This window comes from Bufo bufo, chromosome 10 (genome assembly GCF_905171765.1).
Source record: "Bufo bufo chromosome 10, aBufBuf1.1, whole genome shotgun sequence".
In the NCBI taxonomy this organism is placed as follows: domain Eukaryota; kingdom Metazoa; phylum Chordata; class Amphibia; order Anura; family Bufonidae; genus Bufo; species Bufo bufo.
Genome location: NC_053398.1, coordinates 106267829 through 106282323, shown reverse-complemented (window position 1 = coordinate 106282323; position 14495 = coordinate 106267829). Strand labels below are relative to the sequence as shown.

Genomic DNA, 14495 nt, shown 5'->3' with positions numbered 1-14495 from the left:
CCTTATCACTGGCCTAAAAAAAAAAAGACTTGGTACCTGCACTACTATGGATGTCATGGCAGCTTTAGCCTCACAGATGGAGGGCATTGCTTAGTTGGTACAGGATTAGTTGAGAGGGTCCAACAGCACGAGTCACATCAGACCAGTTCCCACTGCTTCAGCCACCCCATCACTGATGGAGCCTAAGCTTCTCTGGTGACCGTAAGGGTTTTGCAACTTTTAGGGAAAGTTGCAAACTGTATTTCCGGTTGAGACCTCCCTCCTTGGGAACCAAAGCACAGAGAGAGTCAGTATCATCATGGGTCTGTTGCAAGGTGACCCCCAGGAGTGGCCATTTGCACTTCCGCTTAATTCCTCTGAGCGGTATTCTGTAGTAGACAGTTTTTTTTTCTGCCCTTGGTCTTGTGTATGATGAGCCTGACATGGCAAGCTATACTGAAAGTCAGCTCCTCTCTTTGCTTCAAGGCAGACGGCCTGTTGAGGAGTATTGCTTCGATTTTCGCAGGTGGTGTACTGAGTCTGGCTGGAATGATCCGGCCCTTAGATCACAGTTCAGACTGGGCCTTTCAGATACTCTGACAGATCTGTTAGGCATCCAACCCCAGGGTCTTTAGATGAGGCAATGTCTCTAGCTATTCGATTAGATCAATGTTTAAGGGAACGTAAGTGTGAATGTTCTCTCTCTGTCTGTCCTTTGCCCTTCCTTTCTGTCTCTCAGTCTAATGTGGTGAAGGTGCCAGTGGAGTCCGAAAGGTCCATGCAAACGGGTACAATGTCTTCCCAACAAAGGAGGGAACACCGCTTCAAGAAGGGCCTTTGCTTCTACTGCACATCTACTGTGATCCTCTCCAACTAGGCCAGAAAACTCCAAGCGTCTGAGTGATAATCAGGGAGGTCACTCTGACGCACAGGTATTTCCCGAAAGAATTGACAGGGTTCTATTGCCTGTAAATCTCTCTTCACAAGGGAGATCTGTTTCTGGCTTAGCTTTTGTGGAATCGGGGGCTCCAGCTAGCTTTGCTAATTCTGGTGATAAATCTGGTGATAGACATCTAAGCTTACAGCATCTATAGGATTAGTAAATCTGCCCCAATGAGAAGATTTCTTTATATAATTCTCAGTTTTACAGTAATTAATTATAAGCTAGAATGAGATCAAAAGAGAGGAGATTACAGGAGAAATTACTGTTTTGTTTTTTAATTTTCTATCCTTTGTGAATTTTTTGTGATGTTTTGTGTTCATTTAGTGCATGCGTGAATTTCACCTCTAGGGAGTGGCATCAGTAGAAAATTGGGGATCCCATTGCAAAGATAAAAATGAGCCCCCTTTCAGGTACTGCTTGACATTACTACACTGTTTTTTTTATACATACTGTATGTATATATAGGAGCTTGTACAGTCCATTGTAATGGATCATAAATTAGTTTTAAGATATGTGACCGATACAAAATATACAAATGCATGCTTATAAAAATACATCTTTTTAAATTTAGGTGTATCAAGTATTAAGTTAACCCATTAAATCACTTTACTTGGAAGCCACAGGAGGGCAGTATAGCTCTCTGGACCTACTTGCTATTATGAATGGAGATTAGCAGATTACCAAATAGTCAAGAGTAGCTACAAATTACAGGTTCCCGGAGAAAAACTTTGGGTAGACCACCCTGCATGTGGGTACTGCCGACTGTGGCCTATGCATCAGTTATACTATTGTTTTACAGAGTTCCAAGCTTTCCAACTAATAGTATCACCTAGCATGACCAAATGAGGTTGTCCACCTTGTATGCCTATTACCACTTCACTTCTTACCCTTTCTATTGAACTCCAAACTATATACAGTGATCATACAGTATATGCAATGAAGATCTCCAGCTTTCCTGTGCACTGCTGAGAGTTTATTATGCACACTACCGTAATTTCTTTCCACATCTGATCCAAATTTTTTGCAGATCAGATATGGACCCGTTCATTTCAAGGCGGCAGCAAAAAATGCAGACAGCGTACCGTGTGCTATCTGCATGTCCATCTGTATGTCCATTTTGCAGAAGTATAGACATTTTGACAATGGGCCCGCTGAAATTGCGTTATGTCAGGATAGGTCATTAATATCAGATTGGTGGGGGTCCAACACCCGGCACCCTCACTGATCAGTGGCTTGAGGAGGTTTTGGCACTTCGGCAAGCGATGCGGCCTTCTCACAACATACCAAGAACGGCGCTGTACATTGCATAGTGGCGGTTCTTGGTATTGCAGCCCAGGCCCATTCACGTGAATCTGACTGATCTGCATATAGGCCATGTGACCAATGAACATGACATTACTGGCCTAGGAAGATGCCACAGGTTGAAACAGAGTGCCACTTCCTCTTCACAAGGCTGATCAGCAGGGGTGCCAGAAGTAGATCGATATTGATGACCCAGCCTAAGGACAGACCATCAATATTAAACTCCTGGAAAACCTCATTTAATAGTAGAACAGTATGCAGACTCCCTCTAGTGCAGCAGATCAGCAGCCTCCAGCACTTCCGCAACTCCCAGCATGTCCCATTCCCTTCTATGTGAGTTCCGAGAACAGCCAAGCAACTGTGCATGCTGGGAGTTGTAGTGGCCAGCAGTTTATCATTTAACACAGATTTGAGTTCAGCACCAATTATGAGTCTCCTCTAATAGATATTTAATAGCAAATTTTATTTTGGACAATTCTGTACCAAAGAAAGAAGTTTGATATTAAAGGGATTGCCCAGGTTTATAAAAACGAGTATTTAATTATTTTTTTTCAGATAGAGCACCACTTGTGTCCAAGAGATCCTGTCTAACTGAAGCTTAGCCACACTCATTTAAAGAGGTTATCCCGTGATTAATGTAAAAAATTAAAATCAGACATCATATGGTACATGATAATCTCTTTCTAACAAAGCTAGAACCAGCCCTGTACCTCACATGGATCCAGAGATCTCCCATTCATTGTTCCGCTAGATTTATATGAAGCTGGCAGCTCAGGGGAGTGTCTTTTCTGCTGCAGCTCAGGGGGCGTGTCCATGCTCTACCTATCACAGCTCAGGAGACAGATAAAGGATGGAACTGAGCATGTGCGTCCACCTCAGCAAGGTGGACAGATTAAAAAAAAAAAAAAACGGCAGGTGGCGCTATACAGATACATTTTATTGAATAACTTATTGGCCATATTAAATGTTTAATTACATGCAATTACAAAAGTATTCAGATCCAGGTGCTGGTTTGAAAATTGCAGAATATAATGACACAGCCAATCAGGGCTGGTCCAGTAAGTAGCTGGGATGTGACATATTAATTGCAGTCTTTACTAAGGCATTTATTACAGTGTAGCAAAGGGAAAAATCACTCACCATCGGTAGCTACATCTTCAATTCTCATGTTGTGTTTTTGAGCCATATAACCCAGTATTGAGAAGATGGCAAACCCAGAAATGAAACTTGTCACACAGTTCACGGTGCTTGTGAGCAGAGCATCCCTGTAATGAGAAGAATAAGACAGGTGCCGTTACTGCTGATTTGTCCTCACAAATGTTTGGTTAAAGCGACTGTCCAGTCAGGAGCTCAAAAACTATATACAGGTGAAACTCGAAAAATTAGAATATCGTGCAAAGTTTATTTATTTCAGTAATGGAACTTAAAGGCTGGGTTCACACGGGCGTTGCGGGAAAATGTGCGGGTGCGTTGCGTGAACACCCGCGATTTTTCCGTGCGAGTGCAAAACATTCTAATGCGTTTTGCACTCGCGTGAGAAAAATCGTGCATGTTTGGTACCCAAACCCGAACTTCTTCACAGAAGTTCGGGCTTGGGATCGGTGTTCTGTAGATTGTATTATTTCCCCTTATAACATAGTTATAAGGGAAAATAATAGCATTCTGGATACAGAATGCATAGTAAAACAGCGCTGGATGGGGTTAAAAAAATAAATAAATAATTTAACTCACCTTAGTCCACTTGATCGAGTAGCCCGGCATCTCCTTCTGTCTCCTTTGCTGAACAGGACCTGTGGTGAGCATTAATTACAGGTAAAGGACCTTTGGTGACGTCACTCCGGTCATCACATGATCCATCACCATGGTAAAAGATCATGTGATGGATCATTTGATGACCGGAGTGACGTCACCAAAGGTCCTTTACCTGTAATTAATGCTCACCACAGGTCCTGTAATTAATGCTCACCACAGGTCCTGTTCAGCAAAGGAGACAGAAGGAGATGCCGGGCCGCGATCAAGTGGACTAAGGTGAGTTAAATTATTATTATTATTATTTTTAACCCCTCCAGCGCTGTTTTACTATGCATTCTGTATTCAGAATGCTATTATTTTCCCTTATAACCATGTTATAAGGGAAAATAATAATGATCGGGTCTCCATCCCGATCGTCTCCTAGCAACCGTGCGTGAAAATCGCACCACATCCGCACTTGCTTGCGGATGCTTGCGATTTTCACGCAGCCCCATTCACTTCTATGGGGCCTGCGTTGCGTGAAAAACGCAGAATATAGAGCATGCTGCGATTTTCACGCAATGCACAAGTGATGCGTGAAAATCACCGCTCATGTGAACAGCCCCATAGAAATGAATGGGTCGGTATTCAGTGCGGGTGCAATGCGTTCACCTCACGCATCGCATCCGCGCGGAATACTCGCTCGTGTGAAAGGGGCCAAAGGGGTTGTCTGGGATTGGGGACATTGTTCTAAGTGTACAACAGTGACATAAATATTACACACATGCCTGTCCTACCTTTTCCACACATGTCTGATGGCCCGTTTTCATATCACAAATTCTCAGCCGGAAGTGCCTATTTTCTCATAGTCAGTGACGTACCGGGTCCCTTGCTGCAGAGCAAAGCCTCTTTTTCCGCTTCGCAGGGAGCCCGGTGACGTCACCAACAACCTCAGTAATTATTCAGATCGCAGGGAGGGGCGGTGACTAGACTGGAAGACATCACGCTAAGCCACGCCCCCCCAGTCCGGTGACGTCATTGGGCATGGCACTTGCTAATGAATGAAGGAGGCGGAATATTAATGAGGGGGCGGAGTTATGGCGGGGATGATAGGCAGCTGTAACCACGTGATGCCGCACTGCGCTGGGACCCACAGGGCAGTGCGGCAGGAAGTTAGGCAAAGATAAAATAGATGTAAACAATGCGTGGGGGACAGTCTGAGCCATGTAGAAGTGGGGAAAATACCTAAGGGGAACTTAATCAGCTGTTAATAGTGAGTACACTTAAAAAAAAATTAAAATTTATCCCGGACAACCCCTTTAAAAGGTGAAACTAACATATGAGACTCATTACATGCAAAGCGAGATATTTCAATCCTTTATTTGTTATAATTTGGATGATTATGGCTTACAGCTTATGAAACCTCAGTCACAATTTTGGGGTACCCTTTGCTCAGGGGGTATGGATTAATTACCTGACTAGAGGGTGACACTTTGAGCCTAGAATATTGAACCTTTTCACAATATTCTAATTTTAAGTTGCATTACTGAAATAAACGGACTTTTGCACAATATTCTAATTTTTCGAGTTTCACCTGCACGCGTCAGTAACTAAAGATAATAATTACCTGCTAATTATTGACCTTGGATCTTGCTCCTTGGCTGCCTTTTACATACTCCCAATTTTTTGGACAGTGAAAGAGGGACATGTATGGTTCATTATGTGAAAGATCCATTTTACCAGCACTGGTTTCCTTTTACACTAGCGCACAAATTATCTGAATATAGAAATTTCTAAAACCCAAATCGCATCAAACAATGAAATATTATACAAGGCTCTGATATACAGAGATGAACTAAATACTTTCTGGATCAATATTGTAGATGTATTAATGCAAATTTATACATCAGGTCAAAAAGAGGGACATTTATGGAGCAAAGAGATACAGAGGGACTTGGGTCAAAAAGAGGGACACTTGGGAGGTCCGCTTTTATCTTAGCTCCATTAGGGCAGAGATGCGATCTGTGACTACTGATCATTTAGGTGCCTGCATGAACAACAGTTTCACCTGATGAACAAGCGTTTCACTCGCTCATCGGGTGATCGGCTGCACCATTAGATGGGTAGATTGTCAGGAACGAGCGTTCTCAGAAACATCCATTCCCGATAATCCGCCTGATTATCTGCCTGTCTAAGGCTACTTTCACACTAGTGTTTTTGCTGGATCTGGCACGGTTCAGCAAAAACACTTCCGTTACTGATAATACAACCATCTGCATCAGTTATAAACGGATCCCATTGCATTATCTTTAACATTGCCTAAACAGATCCATTATAAACGCCATTGAAAGTCAATGGGGGACTGATCCGTTTTCGATTCTGTCAGATTGTGTCAGAGTCAAATGGATCCGCCCCCATTGACTTGCATTTTGGGTCACGACTGATCCGTCCCCATGGCGGTTTGCTCTCCGGTATGAGAACACAACGAAACGGAACGTAATGCATTTTGGAGCATTCCGTTCTGTCCAGTTACATTTTGTCCCCATTGACAATGAATGGGGACAAAACGGAAGCATTTGTTTCCGGTATTGAGACCCAATGACGGATCTCAATACCGGAAAATAGAAACGCTACTATATGTATTCTGACACCCAGTCTCTGTGTCAGGTCTACCCAGAGAGTAAGATTCAAACTAATACTGGTAAGCTGGGAACGCTTTTAGGAAATATAAAACTTAGCTTTTACTTCGTTTTACAGATAAAATAAGATGAAAAAGGTGCTCAAAGAAGTATAATATATAACGGAGGGTCAGATCGGGTACCGTTTGGTGAGGCTAATGGGGTCAAATGAAGTGTGGTGTGAACTCCACATTGCAGCAATATAGCAAAGTGCCTAAGTACACTATCCCTCATAGACCCTAGTCTGTTGATGGGGAATACCTAAATGGCTGCAATCGGAGCACCCGCCCTGAAAAGAGCGACCCCCAGCCTCTGGAACCTCGGACCTATGTAATCCACCCTAACATAGAATAACCCCTAATGACCCCAACTCGTTTCGCCGGTCATCCGGCTCATCAGGGAGCAGTGTTGTGGGTCAGTGCATTACTGAGCGGCACTTCCTTTAAAGGTGAAACGCTTTGGGGCCTTTAGGGGTTAGTCTATGTTAATTTTGTGTTTAGGAAGCAAAGGAACAATAAAAAAAATAGTGCAAAGTTGTCCATAGACTGATGTTACTATCCATTCTTTTTATATTTCAGCTTTTCCTCTTGCTAGTTTTGCCGGACAAATATTGGGTCTCATTTACCAAGGATTTGCGTTTCACATGCTAGCCTTAATAAAGAGCCTGCTGAAGTAAGATGTGACCAATTTACAGTGCCTTGCAAAATTATTCACCCCCCTCGTGTTTTGGTGCCTCACGACCTGGAATTAAGGGTCATTTCAGACGTCAATAGTGCATTGCGGATACGCAAATTGCAGATCCACAATGCACCCGGCCGGCACCCCCATAGAACTGCCTATTCTTGTCCGTAATTGCGGACAAGAATAGGATATGTTCTATTTTTTTCCTGAGCCGCGGACCGAAAGATTGGCGGGGCGCTCCGGAAATGCGGATGCAGAGAGCACATAGTGTGCTCTACGCATCCATTCCATCCCCATAGAGAATGAATGGGTCCGCACCACGGATGCGGACCCATTATACGGACGTGTGAATGGAGGCTAAAATGGATTGTTTGAGGATTTGCATAATTTAATTTACAGAACTTGCCCACAACTTTAAAGATGTTTTTTTTTATTTATTGTGAAGCAATCAACAAATAGGACAAAATAACAGAAAAAGTCAATGTGCATAACTACTCACCCCCCTAAAGTCAATACTTTGTAGAGCCACCTTTTGCGACAATCACAGCTCCAAGTCCCTTTGGATAAGTCTCTATGAGCTTCCCACATCTTACCACTGGGATTTCTGCCCATTCCTCCTTGCAAAACTGCTCCAGCTCCTTAAAATTGGATGGTTTGCGCTTGTGATCAGCAATCTTTAAGTTTGACCACAGATCTTCTATTGGATTGAGATCTGGGCTGTGACTCGGCCGTTCCAACACATCTACATGTTTCCCATTAAACCACTCAAGTGTTTCTTTAGCAATGTGTCATTGTGTTTGGGGTCATTGTCCTGCTGGAAGGTGAACCTCCGTCCTAGCCTCAGATCACGCACAGAGTGGTTCAGGTTTTGCTTAAGAATATCCCTGTATTTAGCACCATCCATCTTTCCCTCAACTCTGACCAGTTTCCCAGTCCCATCCCCACATCATAATGCTGCCACCACCATGTTTCACTGTGGGGGTGGTGTTCTTTGGGTGATGTGCTGTGTTGGGTTTGCGCCAGACATAGCGTTTTCTTTGATGGCCGAAAAGTTCAATTTTAGTCTCCTTAGACCAGAGCACCCTCCTCCATACATTTTGGGAGTCTCCCACATGCCTTTTCGCAAACTCACAATGTGCCTTTTTGTTTTTAGCTGAAAGCAATGACTTTCTTCTGGCCACTCCGCCAAAAAGCCCAACTCTATGGAGCGTACGTCTTATTTTCGTCCTATGTACAGATACTCCAGCCTCTGCTGTGGAACTCTGCAGCTCCTCCAGGGTTACCTTAGGTCTCTGTGCTGACTCTCTGATTAATGCCCTCCTTGCTCAGGTCCGTGAGTTTTGGTGGGCGGCCGTCTCTTGGCAGGTTTGCTGTTGTGCCATGTTCTTTCCATTTGGTTATGATCGATTTGATGGTGCTCCTGGGGATCATCAAAGATTTGGATATTTTTTTTATAACCTAACCCTGATTTTTACTTCTCAACAACATTGTCCCTTACTTATTTGGAGAGTTCCTTGGTCTTCATGGCGGTGTTTGGACAGTGATGCCTCTTGCTTAGGTGTTGCAGCCTCTGGGTCCTTTCAAAAAAGGTGTGTATATGCAATGACAGATCATGTGACACTCAGATTGCAAACAGGTGGACATCATGTCACTAATTATGTGACTTCTGAAGGTAATTGATTGCACCAGAGCTTTTTATGGGCTTCCTAACAAAGGGGGGTGAATACATACGCACATGCCAATTTTCTGTTTTCTATTTCTAAACAATAGTTTTATTTATATATTTTTCTTATTTCACTTCACCAACTTAGACTATTGTGTTCTGATCCATCACATAAAATTCAGATTAACAAAACATTGAATTTAACAAGTGAGTTCAATGCCAGGGTCTCCTGCTGCATTGAACTCACTTGTACCTTCTGCGCGTGCGCCGGATAACTTGCCCGGCACCCTCACTCGCAGTGCGCCTGCGTCCCTTATTCAATGCCAGCGTCTCCTGCTGCGCCTGCGTCGGCTCGGGAGGATCGGGGACTGTAAAAGCCGCCCCCAGCCAGTGAATAATAATGAGCTGGGTGGCGCTAGGAAGCGACAGTTGAGGCGCGGCTGGGCACAAAGGTAGGAGTAAAAACGCCCCTTGGGCATAAAGAGATGTGAAAAACCGCCCCTTGGGCATAAAGGAAGGTGATTGACAGATGATTATAAAGTTGTTTTTACATGGTTTAAAATGCGGACAGGGGGTACTCTTATGTGATTGTAATACACTTTAATAGACCTATGACTGCATAGGAATAACTAAATATGTTTATCGGGCCTGTCAGTGTCCCTTTAAGGCTGTAATGTAACAAAATGCAAAAAAAGTATATACTTTTGCAAGACACTTGTATGGAAAGATGCAGGCCTCTTAATAAATGTATCCGTGAATGTGACCTCCAGAAACTAAAACTCATGCCAGCAGAAGCTGGTGTAGATAATTATATTGAATGTGTCGGACAGTGGTGTCCTTGTCCTTTTTACTAAGCTCCACCTATTTTATAAAAAGTGGCAAAGGCAGCAGAGAAAGGCAAAAAAGGCAGATATTGTTGCCCGAAATGCCATTTGTACATACATTTGCAACTTTTGTAAGCCAAAAATCTGTCATACAGCCTTTGTAAATGACCTCCATTGTATCTTGTGGGGGCAATTAGGTATGCATGTTTCAAAAGGATCAATGCGGTATTTCTAATCGGAACCATTCGGACTATCTTTAGTGGAGACAGCAGACTAAACTTACTATGTTATGTATGAGAATAGTAATATAGGATCAATTTTAGTGCTGATGATGACAAGAGAGGCAGTTGAACAGGGAAAGTAAGCTGTAAAAATAGAGTTTAGACCAAAAAGAAGGTTCATGCACTCTTCGTACCTGAGGCAGTGCACCAAGCAAATGAAGAAAGATTCCTGAAAGTACTGATGGTCCTGTGTCTGGAAATGATACAGTGAATGATCAACAGCCATGCAGGTTTATGGAACTCATAAAGTTCAGACTGCAGGCAATGAACTACAGTCTTCAAACCAGAAATGATGCCTAAAAACTAATCAGATTCTCAGAAAACAATGTTATATTTCCAATACATCCCTCATGCAAATAGAAATAATATCTTTATACCTGAGTATCACCAGATGGAGTTTACTCACATCCTACGGACTACACTTTCTATGACATGCAATGGAAGAGCCTCATATTAATAAAAGGCATGTCCTGGAGCAGAAAGAGGAACATAATGAAGATCTAATGTGCATGTTCTGAAAGAAAGTGCAGCATGTTTTCAGAGGAGACAGCAGAAACCAGTTTCAGATGTCAGACCTAATTGATAAAATTAGATCAAATGCAGATGGAAGATGCAATCATCTCCTTGAGGACCAAGCTAAGTTTGTTGAAAAATACCTGTCACATGTCAGTCTTTTGATCAGTTATTTCTATCAGTTATTGTGAGCCAAAACCGGATGCGGGTCATAAATACACAACGGTTGAAGATCTTTTCATTATACCTTATCAATGTGTAGCCTCCACTCCTGGTTTTGGCTCACAAAAACTGATGGAAATAACTGATGTGTGAACAAGGCCTTAGAAATGTATGGTGTTTAGAGATAAGCAAAATGATTCTATAGAATCGGAATTCGACCCAAATTTTTGGAAAAGTTTGGATTATTTAGATTTTGTTCAAGAGAATTTGTGGAGAGGGATTCAAGTTGTGTTATGTTGGTGACTTTCCCTATTGCGTTTTTTGCTTTCTCTGATATGTGGGCTTGTGTGGCTCCTAGTTCAAAGCTTAGTGCAGGGGTACACTGACCATAGACCCTACACCCTCCGGGTGACCGATCTCCAGGGGGCCGCCCGAACCCTTCTTTTGGCTGCCAGCTGGGTACATAGCAACCTTACGCTGATTGATAATTAAGCCTGGGAAACAGGTACTTGTTGGGAGTTATTTTGTGCAGCTGAGGCGGTATTTTGTGCCGCACTGTGGTATTTGGTTCTGCTGGGGTGGTATTGTGTGCTGCACTATTGTATTGCTGACCCCACCTATTTGAATGGTCTCTGCCTACTTATGCTTGCCTCACCTCTCGTCTATTTAGACCCACTTATGGGGCCACTTTTAGTTTTTTCCAGTGCCAGATTCATCCCTGGCTTAGTGGGTGTTCCTTGTGAAGCATTTACCCCCCCCCCCCCTTCATATTACTCATTTTTCTAAGGTCTAGATGGTTTATTGCATGGACCTAGAGGTTAGGGATGGAGTCTGCCAAAAACTTCATCAACGATTACAGGTTGGGTCTGTGTCAGTACCACGAACAGGAATGAAGGCAGTAATAAAAGAAGCACCGCAATAATAGCTGCAGTGTGTATGTGAATAATTCTGTCTTTCAAAGGTCACAATGATTTTTTTAAGTTTTGATCCTCACATCCTTATAGTGTTGGACTGAGGTTCTTCAGGCCGACCCTAATTCTACAGGGACGATGCGCTCATCTTCCTGTACACACAACATACTATTTAGTTCTAAGAGGTTATTTGTGGATCAGCTCATAAGATATAGACCCTAGATGCAAGTGATTGGTTCCAACGTCACCAAATTCAACTCCAATGGGGTTGTCTTCTGTTGTACCTTTGGGGCCCTATACAACGTCAGGGTCTGGGCCTGAGGATCATCTGGTGGTCCAATATGACCCTATATTCACAATCCCCTATTTTTTTATTTTTTTATTAATTTTCTAAGCTGCCTTTATATTCATTTCTATTATGCTTCATGAATAATGCATACTATGCATTTATATTATTTTAAGGAAGAACATCCCACTGATATTTTCTTTTACGCTATTCACAAATCACCCCTTTACTATTAACACTGTGATCAATAATGTTATATCTTCCTGCTCCCCAGGGGGAAAGCCACTGTAACACTCATTCTCCTTCTCTAGATCTCCAGTGGTCTGGACCCAGCAGCTTCCCTCTTCTCCTGCTCAGTGGACACAGCCATCTGAATAGCACTGCTCCATCCACTCCACACAGGCTGAGGGCTGCTTCCTGCTAGCACCCTGTCATTCTTACCATAGGGCATGCAAGCTTCATCTGGTTCTTAAAGGGCCAGTGCTCACTTCATCTTTCCTAGCCTATGGTTATCTATCCACCCCTGGTTATTTAAGGCACCTTCCCCTGTGGCAGGGCGCCTGAGCAATAAGTTCTTGTTGTCTAGCTTTCTTCAAAGGCGTACTATTTGCTTTCCTGTGTACTGACTTCTGCCTGTCTCCGAATTTGACCCTTAACTGCCTGACCTGACTTCTGCCCTCAGACTGTTTTTGGATTGCACAAACTCAGCCCTGTCTTTGGCTTGTCCCTGATTATGGTTTTGCTTCATTCCTTAGTGTTTCACACCAGTGTCTCTTGATCCTAGTTGGTCAGCAGTCTAATGAACAGAGACCATGTAGTTTACCTGCAGCAGAGTCCAGATCCCTGTATAAGGGTTAAGGGGTTAACCAAGCCCAAAAATATAAAAATCACAATATGAATTCTACTACATATGCAGCATAGAAGTTATAGGATACGGATTTTTCCACCCATCACATGTTGTTCTCTACCCTCTCCACTCAGCTTTCTGCCCACAGCATCTCCTGCCTACTTCATCCCCTGCCACTTACAACACTTAACGCCATCTCCAAACTATGCGCCCTATTAATTTATTCCATACCATTCGCGCATGCGCTGTCAAAGATGTCGAGGAGGAGCATCCTCTAGCAGTGGGTGGAACAGCCAGTGGTTGACGGCAGGGGCGTATTGGGGGGGGGGGGGGTCGCTGGACATGTGCCCCAGACACAGGGGCTGGAGAGGGGGGTGGCGAAACCGCCGTGCAGTTCATTTACATAGTGACCTGAGACCTGTCCACAACCTGCTTCACTGTTCTGCTGGTCTCCGGCGTTCCCCAGCAGCCGCACATAAAAGATGAAAGCCCTCGAATCAGCCTCCTGCACAGCCAGCAGTGCAATGTTTGAGTGCATTGTGCTGCTGCTGGAAACGCTAGGTGTGCCGATCATCAGGGAAACAGGTAAGTATTTATGTCTTTTTTTTTATATATAGAGCTTGAGAGGGGCCAAAGGGTGGCAGAAGGTGGACATAACTACAGTGATGGGACACAAGGAGAATATAACTACTGCGAAGGGGCACAAGGTGGGCATAACTACTGTGAAATGGCACAAAGTTGGGCATAACTACTGTGAATGGGTGCAAAAGTGGGCATAACTACTATGAAATGGCACAAAGGTGGGCATAACAACTGTGAAGGGGCACAAACGTGGGCATAACTACTGTGAAATGGGACAAAGGTGGGCATAACTACTGTAAAGGGGCACAAAGTGGGCAAAAGTACTGTGAAATGGCACAAAGGTGGGCATAACTACTGTGAAGGGGCACAAAAGTGGGCATAACTACTGTGAAATGGCACAAAGGTGAATATAACTAATGTAAAGGGGCAAAAGTGTGGGCATAACTACTGTGAAGGGGCACAAAGCTCAGCAAAACTATTGTGAAGGGGCCACAAGATGGGCATAACTACTGTGAAGGAGCCACAAGGAGGAAATAACTATTGTGAAGGGTCTGCAAGGAGGACATAGTTACTGTGAGGGGGCGCAATGTGGGCAAAACTGCAGTGAGGGGGCACAATGTGGGCATTTCTGCTGTAAAAGAGGCACAATATGGACATAAGTACTATGAGGGGCCACAATGTGGGCATAACTACCATGAAGGGCACAATGTGGGTATAACTACTGTGAAGGGCACAATGTGGGCATTAGTACTGTATTAGCACTAAGAGGAAAGCAATATCCTAGATTACCCTGTTATACATTGGGATAGCTCTGTCATACAGGGCAGTACAGCGCCCCCAGCTGGGAATTTCACAGGGGCAGTTACCATCCCTTCCTTATGTGATTAATCTTTTTGCTTTATCACCACAGCGACCTTGTTCCGCACACCAGTGAAACCCTGGATGCGGTAGAACCAGCTGGTTCTTTCATTTATTGAAAGGTGTATTGGTACTACAGTGTACCCTATGAAAGATTTTATTAGATAGGTGGGCGAGTATAGTTATACACTGGGCGGAGTTAGAGGAGTGGCTTAATGTAAAAAAAAATTGTTAAAAAAACTGAACTCTTCCTT

At 43.6% G+C, this 14495-nt stretch overlaps 1 protein-coding gene across 1 annotated transcript in view; it reads right to left on the bottom strand.

Annotated features, from left to right (window-relative positions):
* The window catches only part of SLC6A2 (solute carrier family 6 member 2), a 185840-nt gene that overhangs the window by 30736 nt on the left and 140609 nt on the right, over positions 1-14495 (bottom strand). The window contains exon 8 of the mRNA XM_040409097.1: positions 3365-3489. Coding sequence (XP_040265031.1) covers positions 3365-3489 — 125 coding nt within the window. The remainder of the gene's footprint in view (positions 1-3364; positions 3490-14495) is intronic.